The sequence below is a fragment of the Muntiacus reevesi genome, chromosome 3 (genome assembly GCF_963930625.1).
Source record: "Muntiacus reevesi chromosome 3, mMunRee1.1, whole genome shotgun sequence".
Taxonomy (NCBI): domain Eukaryota; kingdom Metazoa; phylum Chordata; class Mammalia; order Artiodactyla; family Cervidae; genus Muntiacus; species Muntiacus reevesi.
Genome location: NC_089251.1, coordinates 60,137,447 through 60,157,637, shown reverse-complemented (window position 1 = coordinate 60,157,637; position 20,191 = coordinate 60,137,447). Strand labels below are relative to the sequence as shown.

The following is a 20,191-nucleotide window of genomic DNA, read 5'->3' as shown; positions in this document are numbered from 1 at the left end:
GAATTTGGGTTTTAACTGTTTTCAGATTTCATATTTCAAGTTTCAATGCTTTTTGAAAAATAAAATTTTCATATTATTTAATATATGTATTTCATGCTTTTTATAAACATGGCTGTTAGTTATCGTTGATTGCTACACCTTATAGTATTCTTTGAAAAGGCAGTTATATTTTCCTTTGGAACTAGACTTATTTTAAATAGCAGTTTAACAGACTGTCATTATATTTTGTCATAAAGCATGTTTAAAACAATTTTTTTCAGAACTGTAAAATTTTCCTGCTATGGATTTTTTGTGTTTTTTTTTTTTTTTTAAGAAAGTTAAGTTTGCACATAAAATTTCTTAAGGAAACTAGCTAACTTAACTCATTTAGTATCCTCTTGGTATTTGATCCCTAAAATATTGATCTAAGTTTTAGTAAATATTCCTGTGTATGTCATTTTTATGCAACGCATATGTAAAATTTTGTAATAGGGTTCAGTTTTTTTAAGAGCATAGGCTCTGGGATCAGTGGCCTGAGTTTGAATTCTTCTCTGCCATTTCTTAGTTGTGAAACATTAGATATGTAATTTCATTTCTTTAAAATCAGTTCCTCATCTGTAAAATGGAGTAATTCTTATGCAGATTTTGGAGATAATTTGCAGAGTCCTTAATGCATGACTGAACTAAATACATTAATTTGTTAAATTAATGAATGAATGCCTAGTCTCTGTTGTGTAAAACCTACAACCATTTTTTGTGAAAATTTGATTTATGCAACTTTGGGGTTCTGCTTTAAATACCAAATGACTGGGATAGTTACTTCCTGACCATGGTCATTACTTATGAATTATGGATAGTGAAATATATGATGAAAAGCATAAAAGGCTGGCTTGAGATTGTGTACCATTGTATTTTTGTTAGTACAGATTTGGATGCTACTAAAGGTTATTGGCTGTATTGGGCAGGGAGGAGGACTTAACCGGGCCTTCGTTCTATGTGACTATTCTATATCCTTATTTTTTAAAAAATGTACTATTCAGTCCCTGAACAACAGCTGCTTGATATTGAAGATTGTGACCTCAACGTGGTGAGATTATGTTTTCAAGTTTTCCTCCCTGATGAACATGGTAATTTGGCAACTGCTCTACCTCCTGTTGTCTCCAACCCAATTTATGACAACCGTAAGTAATTTGTTTTTCTTGTATTTGTAGCCTTGACTTTTATTTTATTATGTATTTGGCCACTCTGGGTCTTTGTTGCTCTACGGGCTTTTCTCTAGTTGGAGAGAGCAGGGGCTAATTCTTTGAGGTGCACAGGCTTCTCATGTGGTGACTTCTCTTGTTGTGGAGCACAGGCTCTAGGGCACTGGCTCAGTAGTTGCAGCACTTGGGCTCAGTAGTTGTGATGCACAGGCGTAGTTGCCCTGCATCATGTGGAATCTTCCGAGCCTAGGATCGGACCCATCTCCCCTGAATTGGCAGGCAGATTTCTAACCATTGGACCACCAGGGAAGTCCCAATGTTAGCTTTTTAAAATTTTTTAAAGTATTTTGGCAATTTAAAAAAACGAGTATGCTCATTATGGTAAAATTCAAACATTATGGAGTAGATGTTATCTATCTGAAGTAGACAATAAGCAGAGTAAACCTCCTATAATCTCATTCTAGAAAGATATTTCATCAGTTTCTTCTTAATATATATACAACAAATACCTCATCTCATCATCATCATCATTCACACCATTTATTTTTGGCAACTTTTTGAAAAATCATCACTGATATTTTTTTTGACTGTTTTTTTTCCTCTTAGAAACATATCTTGAACCTCTTTCCCTTTCGGGTACCTTATTCTTTTCATTAGCTGCATATGATATAACTGTATCATAATTTTATAAATCATTAGCCTGTTACAAGGCATTTGGTGTGTTTCCCTCTCAATTTTTTTCTTTTCCCTTTAACAAATTGTACTGCAATAAATATATCCTGTATGTGCCTATCTTGTGCAGATGTCCCTAGCATAAATTTGTAGAAGTAGAAATGTTGGCAAATGGTAGATTAAAGGATCTGGATATTTATAGTTTTAAAGATTATGAAATTGCCCTCAAATATTTTTGTGTATGTATACTCTTAACATATGTGTGCACCAGTGATGTATGACTATACCAGTTCTACATGCAAAAAGGTAGTGGAACGTAGAGTTATAAAGGTAAAGTAAATCAGACTGTCCTCATCATGGAGAGCTTTGAATACCAGGAAATTATTGGAATAATGTTGACCAGATAATAGGAAGTATGAAAACTGCATTGCCATAGGGTTATGGTCATGATTTTAAAAGTTTAATCTGATGAGAGTGTATGGGATGGATAGGAAAAATCACAGTTTACAAGCGGGGAGATTTAATTAGAAGACGTGTTAATGTCTAGAATTGAAATCACAAAGCTCTAAATAAACCAGGGCAATGCCATTAAGAAAGGAAAGGGATAGATATGGAAGATTAAGGTATTGAGTGTCCTTTATTTGTTTATACACTAAAGTTTTTATTGCTATCTATCCTGTAAGTTGTTTTCCTAAAATTTTCCATCAAAGAGGAATAAAATGTATTATTAAGTTTCAGTTCAGTTCAGTCGCTCAGTTGTGTCTGACTCTTTGCGACCCCATGGACGGCAGCACGCCAGGCCTCCCTGTCCATCAGCAGCTCCCAGAGTTTACTCAGACTCATGTCCGTTGAGTTGGTGATGTCATCTAAACATCTCATCCTCTGTTGTCCCCTTTTCCTCCCACTTTCAATCTTTCTGAGTATCAGGGTCTTTTTCAAGGAGTCAGTTCTTCACATCAGATGGCCAAAGTATTGGAGTTTCAGCTTCAACATCAGTACTTCCAATGAATATTCAGGACTGATTTCCTTTAGGATGAACTGGTTGTATCTCCTTGCAGTCCAAGGGACTCTCAAGAGTCTTCTCCAACACAACAGTTCAAAAGCATCAATTCTTCTGCGCTCAGCTTTCTTTATAGTCCAACTCTCACATCTATACATGACTATTGGAAAAACCATAGTAATTTTGAGCATTACTTTGCTAGCGTGTGAGATGAGTGCAATTGTGCGGTAGTTTGAGCATTCTTTGGCATTGCCTTTCTTTGGGATTGGAATGAGAACTGACCTTTTCCAGTCCTGTGGCCACTGCTGAGTTTTCCAAATTTGCTGGCATATTGAGTGCAGCACTTTCACAGCATCATCTTTCAGGATTTGAAATAGTTCAACTGGAATTTCATCACCTCCACTAGCTTTGTTCGTAGTGATGCTTCCTAAGGACCACTTGACTTCACATTCTAGGATGTCTGGCTCTAGTTGAGCGTGAGTGATCACACCATGGTGATTATCTGGGTCGTGAAGATCTTTTTTGTATAGTTCTCTTGTGTATTCTTGCCGCCTCTTCTTTATATCTTCTGCTTCTGTTAGGTCCCTACCATTCCTGTCCTTTATTGAGCCCTCTTTGCATGAAATGTTCCCTTGGTATCTCTGATTTTCTTGAAGAGATCTCTAGCCTTTCCCATTCTGTTGTTTTCCTCTTATTTCTTTGCATTGATCACTGAGGAAGGCTTTCTTATCTCTCCTTGCTATTCTTTGGAACTCTGCATTCAAATGGGTATATCTTTCCTTTTCTCCTTTGCCTTTCACTTCTGTTCTTTTCTCAGCTATTTGTAAGGCCTCCTTAGACAACCATTTTTGCCTTTTTGCATTTCTTTTTCTTGGGGATGGTCTTGATCCCTGCCTCCTATACAATTCATGAACCTCCATCCATAGTTCTTCAGGCACTCTATCAGATCTAATCCTTTGAATCTATTTCTCACTTCCACTGTATAATTGTGAGGGTTTGATTTAGGTCATACCTGAATGGTCTAGTAGTCTTCCCTACTTTCTTCATTTTAAGTCTGAATTTGGCAATAAAGAGTTCATGATCTGAGCCACAGTCAGCTCCTGGTCTCGTTTTTGCTGACTGTGTAGAGCTTCTCCATCTTTGGCTGCAAAGAGTATAATCAGTCAGATTTTGGTATTGATCATCTGGTGATGTCCATGTGTAGAGTCTTCTCTTGTGTTGTAGGAAGAGGGTGTTTGCTATGACCAGTGTGTTCTCTTGGCAAAACTCTATTAGCCTTTGCCCTGCTTCATTCTGTACTCCAAGGCCAAATTTGCCTGTTATTCCAGGTATATCTTGACTTCCTACTTTTGCATTTCAGTCCCGTATAATGAAAATGACATCTTTTTTGGGTGTTAGTTCTAGAAAGTCTTGTAGGTCTTCATAGAACCATGCAAGTTCAGCTTCTCCAGCATTATTGGTTGGGGCATAGACTTGGATTACTGTGATACTGAATGAATTGCCTTGGAAACAAACAGATCATTCTCTCATTTTGAGATTGCATCCAAGTACTGCATTTCAGACTCTCTTGTTGACTGTGATGGCTCCTCCATTTCTTCTTGCCCACAGTAGTAGATGTAATGGTCATCTGAGTTAAATTCACCCATTCTAGTCCATTTTAGTTTGCTGATTCCTAAAATGTTGATGTTCACGCTTGCCATCTCCTGTTTGACAACTTCCAATTAGCCTTGATTCATGGGCCTAACATTCCAGGTTCCTATGCAGTATTGCTCTTTACTGTATCAGACTCTACTTCCATCACCAGTCACATCCACAACTGGGTGTTGTTTTTGCTGTGACTCTGTCTCATCATTCTTTCTGGAGTTATTTCTTCACTGATCTCCAGTAGCATTTTGGGCACCTGCCAATCTGGAGAGTTCATCTTTCAGTGTCCTATCTTTTTGCCTTTTCATATTGTTCATAGGGTTCTCAAGGCAAGAATACTGAGGTGGTTTGCCATTCCCTTCTCCAGTGGACCACGTTTTGTCAGAACTCTCCACCATGACCCATCCATCTTGGGTGGCCCTACACAGTGTGTCTCATAGTTTTATTGAGTTAGACAAGGCTGTGGGTGCAGCAGACCTGGGTATGGCATAAACCCTCTTGGAGGAGCTCGCCATTAACCCCACCATGGAGCCGCCAGAACTTACACAGGACTGGGGAAACAGAATCTTGGAGGGCACAAACAGAACCTTGTGTGCACCAGGACCCAGGAGAAAGGAGCAGTGACCCCACAAGAGACTGATCCAGACTTGCCCCTGAGTGTCCAGAAGTCTCTGGCGAAGGTGTGGGTTGGCAGTGGTGTGCTGTGGGGTTGGAGGCACTAAGTGTAGCAGTGAGTTCATCAGACCTTTTGGAGACGATCGCCATTATTTTCATTGCCTCCACCATAGTTTGGCCTCAAGTGAAAAACAGGGAGGGAACACAGCCCCACCCATCAAGGAAAATTGGATTGAAGATTTACTGAGCATGGCCCTGCCCATCAGAACAGACCGAGTTTCTCCCTCAGTCAGTCTCTTCCATCAGGAAGCTTCCATAAGCCTCTTATCCTTCTCTATCAGAGGGCAGACAGACTGAAAACCACAATCACAGAAAACTAACCAGTCTGATCACATGGACCACAGCCTTGTCTAACTCAATTACTAAGGCAGCAACCCATTAAAAAAAAATCCTTTGTATTTAGGTGCTCCTAATACTGCAGAATTAAGGATTTGTCGTGTAAACAAGAACTGTGGAAGTGTCAAAGGAGGAGATGAAATATTTCTACTCTGTGACAAAGTTCAGAAAGGTATTTTTTGGTTTTTTTGTTTGTTTCATTGAATTCAGAATATATTTTAAATTGATTGGTACATTTTACTTTGTGTTCGAATTATTTGTTTTCATATTTACTAGATGACATAGAAGTTAGGTTTGTGTTGAATGAGTGGGAAGCAAAAGGTGTCTTTTCACAAGCTGATGTACACCGTCAAGTAGCCATTGTTTTCAAGACTCCACCATACTGCAAAGCTATAACGGAACCGGTAACAGTAAAGATGCAGTTGCGGCGACCTTCTGATCAGGAAGTTAGTGAATCTATGGATTTTAGATACCTGCCAGATGAAAAGGGTATGACCTTTTGTGTTAATGTTTTCTGTGTTTCTTAGTCCTGCTAAGAACATTTTCTTGTAAGATATATTAGAATACAGTCATGTTATTTATTCACAATTTTCTTTTCCTTAAAGTTTTTTGTTGATTTTTGACTGATCTTTGTGCTCTCTGAATCTCTTTCTTAGGAAAGGTATCTGGAATAATTTCAACTTATCTAGACTGTTTATCAGAATTTGTTTTTTATTTGAGATTCTGTTTTGGTCCTTATTGTGCCTTCTTGATAGATGGCAAACTTCCCACTCAGAAAGTGGTCTCCATCTTGGTCTTTATCTTCCCTTAACCCATTAATTGACACTGGTTAACCTGTAGGTGTAATAATAAAATAAGATGAATATTATAAACTATGTTTTACTAAGAGAAAAATGTGTTTTATTACTGACTTGGGACATACTTTGTGACACTTAGAAATCCATGCTATGTACATTTATTTAAAGCATTTTCTATGTAGGAATAAAACATCTACATATGTGTTAAAGGAGAGGAAGCATACTCATTGATGATTCACACATTTTCTTGATTTCTTTCTCACCAGACACATATGGAAATAAAGCAAAGAAACAAAAAACAACTCTGCTTTTCCAGAAACTGTGGCAGGATTGTGGTAAGAATATTTTGGTTTGATTGGTATTTAAGTAAATTTGGTTTGGGTTTTTTTTTTTTCTTTATTCAGTTTTTCAAATTTTAACTGATGTACTATTGTTTTTCAAATTACATTTAATAATGGAAAAAATTTATCACAGGAGTTAATTTTCCTGAAAGACCTAGGCCTAGCCCCCTAGGACCAACTGGAGAAGCAAGATTCATCAAAAAAGGTATTTTATGCCCTATAGAGTATTCCTTGTGATCAGAGAGACCAGTGTTTTGCATAGTATACTGGAATTCCATTCTTAGTAATGAAAACTGCATCCTTGATTTATTCCATTCCTACATATTTTTTTCATGCTATGAATATTAAATGAATTGATCTCACCTTCTGAAAGTCCTATTGGCAACTGTGATTATGTTTTGGGATTTATTGTTTGAGAAATTACATTTCATTCTTATGGTGGTAATTGTACTAATGGAAGAAATGGTTTAGAAATGTCAATTGCCTATATTTACTTATAAAGTTTTACTAGAACACAGCTCATTTGATTGCATATTGTTTATGGCTCTTCTCTTGTACTATAACTGCAGAGTTAAGAAGTTCCAGTAGAGGCTGCATGGTCCATGAAGCCTTAAATATTTACTGTCTGGCTTTTTATGGGAAAAAAGTTGCCAATATCTGCTTTAGATCATTATCCAGGGTTACTTAGAAGTCTTTTTTTTCTTTTTTTGTTCTTAAATCAGTGCTTTTTCTTGGTTTAATATGTACAGCAGTCATATAATATGTAATTAAATATAGACTACTCCATTTTTTTCTGAAAATTTTATAGTACCTTAGCATGAGTTATATCATAATATGGCTTAGAAATTTATGTATATTTCTCAATCATCCTTAATGTTTCCTCCATCCCTCAATTTTCTCCTGAAAGAAGAGAATATGAAATGATTTTGAATATTTAGAGGCCCATTAAGTGAAATTCTGACATTTATCTTTCACATTTCAAAAGTACCTTTATAAGGCCTCAGAAGCTAGATTTCCACATTTAACTGAAATGAAATTTTCTATGCCAAAATAACTTACCAAATTATTTTATAGGCATTTGTAAAACAGTATTATGGAATTCAGCTTTGCACTTGTGTAATAATTATAATCCTATTTAACATTTTTATTTGAAGTGTTACATTTATTTCCTTGAAAATTTTTTAATGGTTGTTTATATAATTTTAATTTAGAATTTTGTTCATTTCAGTTTTGTAAAAATACATTTCCTTCCCCACAGAACCAAACTTGTTTTCTCATGGTGCAGTTTTGCCAGAAACTTCCAGGCCTGTTTCAAGTCAAGCAGAATCCTACTATTCTTCCTCTGCGTCCATCTCAAGTACATTGTCACATCCTGCTTCAGCCATACTACCAATGGGTACTCAGTCTTCTTCAGGCTGGTCATCAATCGCCCACCCCACCTCACGCTCAGTCAATACGAATTCACTGAGTGGTTTTTCAACAGGGACACTTTCCTCTAATTCACAAGTTATCCCACCATTCCTGGAAATGAGTGATCTGAATGCTTCTAGTGCTTGTATTTATAACAATACTAATGACATAGGTAGAATGGAAGCATCATCCGTATCACCAGCTGACTTATATGGTATTTCTGATGCCAGCATGCTGCCTAACTGCCCTGTGAACATGATAACGCCCAGTAATGACAGCATGAGGGAGACCGATAATCCGAGACTCGTGAGCATGAATCTTGAAAATCCTTCTTGTAATTCAGTGTTAGACCCGAGAGACTTGAGACAGCTCCACCAGATGTCTTCTTCCAGCATGTCAACAGTCACCAGTTCTAGTACTGCTGCTTTTGTTGCACAGTCAGAGGCATTTGATGGATCTGACTTTAATTGTGCAGATAACAGCATGATAAATGAGGCAGGACCATCAAACGGTACTAATGCAAACAGTCATAACTTTGGTCAAAGTAGTCAGTATTCAGGTATTGGAGCTATGCAGAATGAACAATTGAATGACTCATTTCCATTTGAATTTTTTCAAGTTAACTTGTAAGATATAAATGTTGAGAGAAAGAGAGAAGTCGCTCAGTCGTGTCCGACTCTGCGACCCCACGGGCTGTAGCCTACCAGGCTTCTCCGTCCATGGGATTTTCCAGGCAAGAGTATTGGAGTGGGTTGCCATTTCCTTCTCCAGGAGATCTTCCTGACCCAGGGATTGAACCTGGGTCTCCTGCATTGCAGGCATATAAATGGTGATTCAAGAATTAAATTCTTTTGAAGGTAACTATTTTGATGCTACCTTTATATATGCTACTTTTATATGCTATTTTGACGCTACCTTTATATATCAGTCAAGTTTCCTTGACTGATGCCATACCGCATTCATAGACCCTTGGACCCTTGAACAACATAGGTCTGAACTGTGTGGGCAGGTCCCCTTATATGCAGATTTTCTTAACTATGTCACAGTTGGAGGTTGGTTGAATTCATGGATACAGAACTATAGAAACAGAGGGCCAACTATACAGTTTTTTTTTTAATTGGAATATAATTGCTTTACAATGTTGTGTTAGTCCAACTGTAGAGTTTTAAGCACAAATTTTTCACTGTACTGTCAGTACAGTGTTAGTACCCCAACCCCAATGTTGTTCAAGGGTCAGCTGTACTTATAACTAGGTATGTAAGGGGTTCCTCCAACAGGCAATTTTGGCTTGGGAGCTTCTTGTTTTGCTGAGACAGACTTTTTTGAAATACAACAAATGCTCAGTGCTTGAAGCTGTAGCCAAAAGAGAGGGAGGAACTCATTTCCTAACTTCAGGAAGAGTTACAAAAAGTCTAGTATTCATTTACAGAAGACTTTTGCTTCAAGAGTAGATAAATCCGACAGACTGAACTCCTGGGCTATGATGCATTGTGGAGTCCTACATACAAAAAAAGTTTACATAAACCAATGTATGATAAATCTGACATATTAAATATTGAATAAAATCAATTTTTCCATTTAAAAAAAACAGCTAACTTTGGGTTGTTTTGGGTATGTAGAAGCAACCCATACATACTTTGGGTATGTAGAATACAAAGTTGGAAACAGTCACAAAAGAAAAATTCCAAAATAGAAATTTAAAAGAGCTTTGCTGTTTCTTCTTTTTGAAATATTTGTGGTAAGAATTCTGACCCACCCCCCCCAAAAAAAGAATTTTGTTCTGAGAGTCCTGCCTCATTTCCCCAGGAGAGACTGAAGGAGAACATTAAAGCAAAAGTTCAGTTTTTTCAGTTCAGTTTCAGTTTTTTCTACTTCTTTTATAATGTATTAATGTAGTCTTAATTAAATGAATGAATGGATATTTGCTTTTAAGCAAATTAAAGGTAAAACCTGTAATGGCTATGCCATTGGAAAAATTAATTCCTTTATTTTTGGGGACCCCTAAAATAAACCCCAAGGTGACCCCTAGGGGGTTTTCTAGGATTTTTAGAGTTGCTAAGATTTACATGTAACTCAAACTTCCTTTAAAATGCTAAGTTGAGCAGAAGGCAGTAAGCTTTCAAGGTATGGGAGTTCTCTACATTTTGTACTGTTTAGATCCATACCTTTAAAATTGCTTGACTTTAGCTTTACAGTTGAGTTCAGTCGCTCAGTTGTTTCTAACTCTTTGTGACCCCATGGACTGCAGCACGCCAGGCTTCCCTGTCCAACACCAACCTCTGGAACTTACTCAAACTCGCGTCCATCGAGTCAGTGATGCCATCCAACCATCTCATCTTCTTGTCAGCCTTTTCTCCTCCTGCCTTCAATCTTCCCCAGTATCAGGGTCTTTTCTAATGAGTGAGTTCTTTGCATCAGGTGGCCGAAGTATTGGGAGTTTGAGCTTCAGCATCAGTCCTTCCAATGAACATTCAGGACTGATTTCCTTTAGGATTGACTGGGTTGGATCTCCTTGTAGTCCAAAGGACTCTCAAGAGTCTTCTCCAACACCACAGTTCAAAAGCATCAATTCTTTGGTGCTCAGCTTTCTTCATAGTCCACCTCTCACATCCATACATGACTACTGGAAAAACCATAGCTTTGACTAGACGGACCTTTGTTGGCAAAGTAATGTCTCTGCTTTTTAATATGCTGCCTAGGTCGATCATAACTTTCCTTCCAAGGAGCAAGTGTCTTTTAATTTCATGGCTGCAGTCACCATCTGCAGTGATTTTGAAGCCTAAGAAAATAGTCTGCCACTGTTCCACTGTTTCCCCATCTATTTGCCATGAAGTGATGGGACCAGATGCCATGATCATAGTTTTCTGAATGTTGAGTGTTAAGCCATCTTTTTCACTCTCCTCTTTCACTTTCATCAAGAGGCTTTTTAGTTCCTCTTCACTTTCTGCCATAAGGGTGGTGTCATCTGCATATCTGAGGTTATTGATACTTCTCCCAGCAATCTTGATTCCAGCTTATGCTTCATGCAGCCTGGCGTTTCACATGATGTACTCTGCATATAAGTTAAATAAGCAGGGTGACAATATACAGTCTTGACGTACTCCTTTTCCTATTTGGAACCAGTCTGTTGTTCCATGTCCAATTCTCACTGTTGTTTCTTGACCTGCATACAGATTTCTCAAAAGGTAGGTCATGTGGTCTGGTATTCCCATCTCTTGAATAATTTTCTATAGTTCGTGGTGATCTACACAGTCAAAGGCTTTGGCCTAGTCAATAAACCAGACATAGATATTTTTCTGGAACTCTCTTGCTTTTTTGATGATCCAGTGGATGTTGGCAATTTGATCTCTGGTTTCTCTGCCTTTTCTAAATCCAGCTTGAACATCTGGAAGTTCATGGTTCATGCCGTACTATTGAAGCCTGGCTTGGAGAATTTTGAGCATTACTTTGCTAGCATGTGAGATGAGTGCAATTGTGCGGTAGTTTGAACATTCTTTGGCATTGCCTTTCTTTGGGGTTGGAATGAAAACTGACCTTTTCCAGTCCTGTGGCCACTGCTGAGTTTTCCAAAATTACATCCATGTTTTAAGAGGTAGAAGTTTCCTTAAACCTTTCCTCTTCTGTTTTGCATCCAAACTCACTGTGATCTCATCCAGTTTCATGCTGTCAACTCCCAAATTTTACCCCTAGCTTAGACCCATCCCTGAACTCCAGACTTGGAGAAAGAGAGAGAGAGAGAGCTTGTGTGTGTATGTAGAACAGCTGGTGTAGCATGTCTACATAAAATTCTAATTAAAACTCAAACTCAACACACCCAGAGCTGAGTTCTCAATCTTCTCTCCCAAACTTGCTTGTCCTTCCTCAATAAATGGCAATGCCATGTTTCTAGTTGCTCATATTCAAAACAATGGAGTCATCTTTGCTTCTTTCTTTTTATCTCCCATATCCAATCCACCAGCAAATATGATAGGCCCCACCTTTGCAATATATCCAAAGCTGACAACCTCTTTTGACTTTTGCTGTTAATATCCTGTTCCAGACCAAATCTTCTCTTGCCTAGATTGAATTATCTAGGCAAGTCTGTTCTCTGTTGAGTACCCACAGCGATTCTTTTTAAAAGAAATGAAATCATAATCACTTGCTCAAAACTATCCAGTGGCTCCCGGTCTCACTCAGAGTAGACACCAAAGTCCTTAAAATTAGCAGGCCCACACTCCCTTCCTCTCCTCACCTCACCCACTACCATTTTCCCCTTCTCATTCAACTCCAGGCTCTCTGGCTTCAGCACTCCTCTTAAAAAACACCAAGTACAGTTATAAGCAGCTAATGAATCTAAATAGGTAAATGGTGCTGAGTACTTTTTTTTTAAGCCACAGTTTCATTTTCTTAGTTAAAACAGGATTAAGTGGTGATTTTTTTTTTAGCAACTTTAATTGTAACAATGGGCTTCCCTGGTAGCTCAGTTGATAAAGAATCTGCCTGCAATGCAGGAGACCTGGGTTCAATCCCTGGGTTGGGAAGATCCCTTGGAGAAGGGAACGGCTGCTCACTCCAGTATTCTGGCCTGGAGAATTCCATGGATTGTATAGTCCATGGGGTTGCAAAGAGTTGGCCACGACTGAGTGCCTTTCACTTTCACTTAAGTATAACAACTGGAATTAAGTATTTTCTATTAATAAAAATGAATTTTGACCAAAAAACCTAAGTATACTCCTGCTGCAGACCCTTTGGCGTTGGTGTTCCCTCTGCCTTTAATGTTTTTCTCAGCTGTATATGTAGCTCACACCTTGCACCCTTCAGTCTCTCTCAACTGTTACTTGATCAAGGCCTTCCTTAACTGTATATACATTGGTACTCCATGTCTCCCCTCCTTTAAATTTGTCCATAACACTTATCATGTTCTGACTCTTGTTTGTTTGTCTTTGTTTTCCTATACTAGAATATAAGCTTCATGAGGGCAAAGTTTTCTGTTTTTGTTGAATCCTGCATTTGTAGAACCATGTCTGCTTCATATTAAACACTTAGTAAGTATTGAGCATTCAGAGTATTACTAATAGAACTTTGGTTTTTGAAAAAAAGAATAGCTTTAATTATTAAATGTTTATGATTTTTATAGTTCATGTGACATTTCAGTCTGTTTCATGTGACATTTAGTTTATTATATCAGAATCATGTATATCAGAATCAGTCATTCAGGTTGATGATTAACTACTTTGCTTTCAAAGCTATTTGCTTTCAAAACTATTTGAAAGCAAAGTAATTCCAGTGACAAAATGACTGTAGAATTTGGACAGTAATCTTAATTGTGATGCTAAGTAATTTATTAAAGACCTAGTTTATTTTATAACTAGACCCTACCACAATTGTTGAGCATATTCCTAGCTAGAAACAATGTCTTTTCACTTATATAGGGGCTTTCCTGGTAGCTCAGCTGGTAAAGAATCTGCCTGCAATGCAGGAGACCCTGGTTCAATTCCTTGGTCAGGAAGATCCCCTGGAGAAGTGCATGGCAACCCACTCCAGTATTGCCTGGAGAATCCCCATGGACAGAGGAGCCTGGTGGGCTACAGTCCATGGGGTCACAAAAAGTAGGACACAACTGAGTGACTAAGCATAGCACAGTATCCAACCAAACCATAAATTTACTGGGATGATTAAAAACTAGTCAGTTTTGTCAAAATGAGGAATGTGTGAATGTCATGAAAATTAAAATTCTGAGTTGAGTGATTCTAGGAAATGAGGAGGGAGAACAAGATAAGACTGGGGGTCAGGATAGTTTGAGAAGCAATAAGATACCTAACTCACTAATATTTCTGAGTTATGATTTCAAAGTGACATATTTTTATTATACAACTGTAAAAATCATAAGCATATAATATACTTTAGTAGAACTTACCAGAAAAAACCTGAAGGCATAATTTCTTTCCTGTTCAAAATATGAACCCAGGATATCTCCAGACAGTGGCTTATAGATGACAAACTTTTTTTAAAATACAGAACCCTATAATTTTGTATTAACTTGCACTTATCAGCTTAAACACTGTTAGGATATTTTAAATTAAACAACCAACTTGTTCTGCAGGTTTTTTCCTGTCTTAAGTGGAAGTAAGTTCCTGCTAAATTAGTATTCAGAGTATTTCCAAAGGTTTTTTTTACTTTTCAGGTGCTATTTATTGATCATAAATTTTATTTTATAATTTTTAAAAACTGGCAGCTTACTTCTTCTTTTTCTCTAAATGTGGTTATACTTTCATCTGTTCTTCTGTCACCCCACTTAAAGTTCTGAAGAAAAAAGGACCTCTTGCTTTGTAAGCTCTTCTTATATAGCAGTTCCCTCCTTTTCTCTCCCATCTTGTTTCTGTATCCTCATGTAACATTTAGTGCTTTTCTTGTATAAACACAGTAAATGTTTCCTCTCGCTTAAAAGAGCAAGAATAAACACTTGTCCCACACTGCTGTCATGCTCCCTCCCTTCACGTCCAGCGCTGTCCAGCTGTATGAAGTATGTTCAGCCTTTTTCCTCACTTCCCAGTCATTCTTTAGCCTGTCAGGCTTTCTCTTTTCTCCTCCTATTTACTTAGGATATCCTGGGAAGTAACCAGATACCCTCCCTTGTCAAATCTAGTGTGTTCTTACCAGCCTTCACTCTGCTCGACAGATTTATAACCTGTCCTTGACCACTCCCTCCTAGGGTACTCCTCTCTGATGTTGACTTTTGTTCTAGGGTCTCGATCCCAGCGCTCGGTTGGTGCTATTTTTTCCCCTGGTTAAGCTCATGAGTGCCCAGAAGAAAGCTTCAGCTTTCTCTCAAAAACTGGCTGCTCCTGTCACATTCTTGACTTTCATTAATGGCATTACCATGGACCCTGCCACTGAAGATATTTAATAGAAGCCTCGGAATCATTTTATTCTTTTTTCTCCTCACACTGAAAGAGTTATCAAGTCTTTTTGGATCTGCCTTCTAAAAAACTCTTGCATTTGTCCCTGCTTCACTTCTGCTGCATTCTTAGTTTAGGCCTTCATTCTTCTTCCCTCACAAGAATCTTTTCCATGTTGCTCCAATTAAAAAAGAATTCCCCATACTTCCAATCCAGTATATTACGTAGTTAGCATTCCTTGAGAAACAAACAAACAAAAACCTCTCTCAGGTCCCTAGGCCTCCGTGCCTTTAACATGTTGTCCGCTCTGCCTCTGCTCTTCACAGCCACAGCAAATGGCCTTTGAGAGCCGTGTGATGTTTGGTCTGCCTCCCTAGCTGAGGCACAGCTTTGCACATGTCCCCATTGCAGACCTCCTCGCACTGAATTATACACTTACATAGTTTATCTCATTCACCTGTGGGACTCCATTGCTTAGCATAATCCCTAGTTGGTGCTAAATAAATGGTAGTATTAACAGAGGGAAAGAATGAAATTGACATAGATGTGATTATAAAAAATGTGAACAAGTATATCATTTTTAAATCATATAAATGACTTAAATGATTATTTAATCTGGTAGGGAAAGCAGTGATTACCAGGCTTGTGAAATACTTTGCCCTCTGCCTCCTATAGTATCAAGAGTATTAGGTAGAAATTTTACAGTTCTTAGGACTGTCTTGTATCTCTGAACTTACTCCTCTCTGCTCTGTGTGGCAGGTTTAATCTCACCTTTGGGGCATTCCCTCAGCACCGTCCCCTTGCACAGAAACTCCAGCATTCATATAACCAATCACATTTTTGAATGTCTCATGTGCAAAGCACCATGTTAGGGGCTAGAAAGAGCATAGAAGTGAATGAGACAACCGACTTGCTCTCAAAGATGTCAGGCTTTTTCTTTTGAGGGATAACATAAAGTGCATAAAGTAGGCTAACTTTAAATTTACAGCTTGGTAAATTTTTACATATGTAAATAATCATTTCTACATCCCCAGAAGTTTCCTTCCTGCCCCTTGCCAGGAAGGAACCTGAAAACCACTATCTGATTTCTGTCATCAGAACCTACTCTCTAACTGGCCTTTAACACTGGTAGCTGGGCTTCCCTACTCAAAGCCTTAGTGAACAACAAATAGCTGGGTTATTTCTAACCTAATGCTTCAGAAAAATGAACTATGCTGTCCGTGTTAAGAGAGACTTAAAATTGGTGACCCAGGGTGCCTAGTAGCCCCAAATAATTTCTTTTATCATAAATTGATTTGTTGAGGGAGGGATTTAAAAAAATTACTGTGTGGTGTTAAAAGAAATGGGAAGAGTAATTTGCAGTCAGGACATCTGGGTTTGAGTCTTCAGCTCTGCCACTTAGAAGTTGTATAATATTTTGCAGATGGCACTTCCCATGGGCCTGTCTCTTCAGATATAAAACACACATGGTTCCCAGCCTACTTACCTCACAAGGCGTGTTGTATTAAGTAAAATAATGCATAAGAAGCACTGTAAACTGTATAGTACAAATCAAGTATCGTTAGTAAACCAACATATGCATATACCCTGTGGCCCTGATAATCTCCAATCCAGACATTTCTTCCAGTTCAGAGTGACAAATCCCTGTGGGTTAGATTCTTTAGTAAGAACCCTGAGATGACTTTCTCTTTAGAATGGCTCGCTATTGCCCAGGCCAGGTCTGGAGGACTTTCATTTGGCCATATCCTTTCCAGAACATTTCCTATTGTATACTGAAGATAAGGTCAATTAGTGACTTCCAGTTCTCAAATTCTGACTCTTAATTTCTTTGCCAAAATTGACTACAAGTTGCGAGTATTATGACTGTATTCCTAAAAAGGAGTCTCATCTTAGTGAAGTGGCCACTGAAAGATTTCTGATCTGTTTTGCTTCCAGAGATGGAGTATATGCTTTTTGCATTGCATGTAACAGAAAATTGCATGCTTTTTACATTATAAGCCCAGATGTGGGCAGCGAATCAGAGATAAATATATGAGTTGCCTTGTCCAGTTTTATGCCTTTGTCTAAGATTCAGTCAAATTAATATTTTAACTAATACATCTTAGCAGAGTTTAAAGTACAAACTTAACATCAGTGAGTAAAGTCAAATCTCAATAGTAATCATGTCCCCACTACCTTCACTAATAAAACACAGGTACAAAACAATTATTTCTTCTAAATATTTTTTCTATTCTAAATGTCTATAGTTTTAGAAGAAAAAATAAAACACCTGCTAGTAATTATATATTTAAAGGGAGCAGCATTTATACTCTTTATTCTTACATGTCTTATTTCTACAACTTCAGTTTACTATTGGACTTCAGAAATTTAAAGAATAACCAAAAAATCATTAAACACCTATGTGTAAACAGTAATAAACAGTAATTAGTGCAAAATGTTGGTGCTTCAGTTAATCAAGTTCTCAGGAATATGGGCAGGTCAATAAAATACAAATTTTTGTTAAAGGTAGCAAACATTCATCTTGCTTATTTTCTTAAACTTCAATCAAATATTATAGCTTTGCATAAAATGTAGTGAAAAATAAGTTGGAGTGTTTGAGGATCTATTTCTGAAATTTAGTCTCAGGAGACTTCGTTGGTGACACACTTTTATTGGGTAATTAGATAAAAATACTGATCACTGATCCCTGGATTGCGACCATCCCCTGGAGAAGGAGATGGCAACCCACTCCAGTATTCGTGTTTGGAGAATTCCATGGACAGAGTAGCCTGGCAGGTACAGTCCATGGGGTAGCAAAGAGTCAGACACAGCTGAGCTCGTGGTACACACTTCAGACAGCTTTAAGATGAAACAGAAAGGAAACCACCAAGTTTTTGGGTAATGGGCATTCTTAAATACATGGCTCAAACCAGATGAATCCTTTTCTAGATGACTTCTATTTTTTTAGGTGTTCTAAATATTTGTATATGCTTCTTAATGACTAATGAATTTGGAAGCACTGAAAAAATGATTTTTAAAAGTTCTCAGTGTTTAATTATTTAATGTTAAGTCTGATACTTAAAAGCTGAAATCATTTTTAAAATGTCAAATGTCTTTTGTACAGAATATTTTATTACCTTTGTAATATCTTGTATACAGTGATTTTTTTCTTGATAATAAATGGAAAAAATTCTAAAGCCGTTACAAAAATTTGCTATCTGACTTTTAAAACATTTGAGATTTTCTTATATTTATAGCATACGCCTTACAGAAGAAGGCAGTTTTGGTTGCTTAGAAACATTAGATATCTTTATGGAATGCTATAGCTGAATATATTTGCATAGGTAACTGTCCTTTAAAATGATAATTCTGTTTAGTACCAAAATGCCTTCTTAAAAGATTTTCATTTTCTGCCTTTCTGCCTTATTTGCTTCCCTGTGTCTCTCCCTTCTTCAGCAATTCAGAACAAAAATCATTTGCTTATTCTGCACAAGGTAAGAGTTACATCTTTCACAGGGAGAAAAGTGCTGGCCCAGTGTGGGATTACAGTGTGGAGCCTAGGAACATTTGAGGGGAGCGGGGAGGGGAATCTCAGTGATCTTGTATAAGGGTGTGGCAATAGAAGATTGGTTATTTATCAAGGGGGATGATCTATTAAGTAAAATGTTAAGGCTAATGGGAGCCAGATTTCTGTCAGAAAGGAACTGCAAACAAGGAAAGGGAGAAAATTAGAAGAAGGTTGGAATTGGAAGTACTGGTATAAGCTCATAGTATGTGTATGTAAACATACAGGTGTATGTGCACACATGCACGCCATGCGAGGGCTTGGGAGCAGCAGTGCCACAGTAGCAATGGGCACATCTTTTTTCCATCATTTTCCATGAAAAGGAACCAGTTCTTAGAGAAATGGCCATTTCAGGACTGCAGATGAAATACAAGATAAGCCTGGAATGTCTTTGTATTAGAAAGTAAGAACATGCTTTAGGAATGATGGGGATATGTCAGAAGGACAAAGGAGCCAGCTGGAAGGGGTATCCACTGGCCAAGTCAACACTTAGAAATAAAAATAAATGCCAGTAACAAGTTATAAACCATCAAATATAATAGGAAGCCATGATTCCCCAAGAAGGATGTGGATTCAGTGTAATGCCAACCAGTAAATGTAAAGGAATGATGGAATTAGAAAATCATTTGACAATCATTGTGATTGGTTCAGGTGAAAGTCTTCAATAAATGCTAAAACTAGTGAATGAAAAGTTTGATGGTCTCCCTACAAGATACTTATTAAAGGGAAAAAAAGGGTTAACTAAAAAAATTGGAAGAGCTTGGCACACATCACCTTCATTAACTGATCAAAGCCCAGTCATCAGTAACTGCAGGTATCAAATCATGTGACATCTGAGAGGATATAAGACTGTAATCTCCCATTTGTGGGTATTCTTGTTAGAAAGGTGCAAGCTAAACCTAATTATAAGGGAGAAACTAGAAGGTTGGAGTTGGAAGTACTGGTATAAACTCAGTTTTCAGTGTAAGTTTTCAGTTTCTTTCAGGCAAGCCCAAATGAGGAAAAGTCAACAAAATAGCCTGAAATCCTCAAAAACGTTAAAGTAATGATAATCAAGGAAAGGCAGGAGTGGGGATCGGGAAGGGGAACACATATAAATCCATGGCTGATTCATGTCAATGTATGGCAAAAACCACTACAATATTGTTAAAGTGATTAGCCTCCAACTAATAAAAATAATTGGGGGGGGGGGAGTAAAACTCTAAAAAAAAAATAAAAGTAAAAAAATAAATGTGATACAAAGGAAAAAAAAAATCAAGGAAAGACAAATTGTATCAGGTTGGTGAAGATTAAAGAAACTTAATTAAATGCAGAGTGTCATTCCTGACTATGAAGGACATAGTTGTAACAACTGGTGAAACTTGAGCCGGATGGGTGGATTAATTGATAGTAGTATTAGGGGGACTTCTCTGGTGGTCCAGGGGACTTCTCTGGTGGTCCAGGGGGACTTCTCTGGTACTCCCAAAGCAGAGACCCGGGTTCAATCCCTGGTCAGGGAACTAGATTCCATATACCTCAACTAAAAGTTTGCATGCCACAACTAAAGATCCCACATCTTGGAATTATAGATCTCATGTGTGGCAACTAAAAAGATACTGCATGCTGCAACTAAGACCCAGTGCAGGCAAATAAATATATAAATAATAAAAGTTAAAAAAATAGTAATATTAGTGTTAATTTCCTGATTTTGATAGTTACATTGTGATGAAGTAG

General features: G+C 37.6%; 1 protein-coding gene across 1 annotated transcript in view; it reads left to right on the top strand.

The window, feature by feature from the left end:
• The window catches only part of REL (REL proto-oncogene, NF-kB subunit), a 47,137-nt gene extending 27,628 nt beyond the window's left edge, over positions 1–19,509 (top strand). The window contains exons 5-10 of the mRNA XM_065929229.1: positions 1,020–1,160; positions 5,576–5,680; positions 5,785–5,997; positions 6,572–6,640; positions 6,780–6,851; positions 7,905–19,509. Of these exons, the coding sequence (XP_065785301.1) occupies positions 1,020–1,160; positions 5,576–5,680; positions 5,785–5,997; positions 6,572–6,640; positions 6,780–6,851; positions 7,905–8,686 (1,382 nt within the window). The 3' untranslated portion in view covers positions 8,687–19,509. The remainder of the gene's footprint in view (positions 1–1,019; positions 1,161–5,575; positions 5,681–5,784; positions 5,998–6,571; positions 6,641–6,779; positions 6,852–7,904) is intronic.
• Positions 19,510–20,191: the final 682 nt, after the last annotated feature.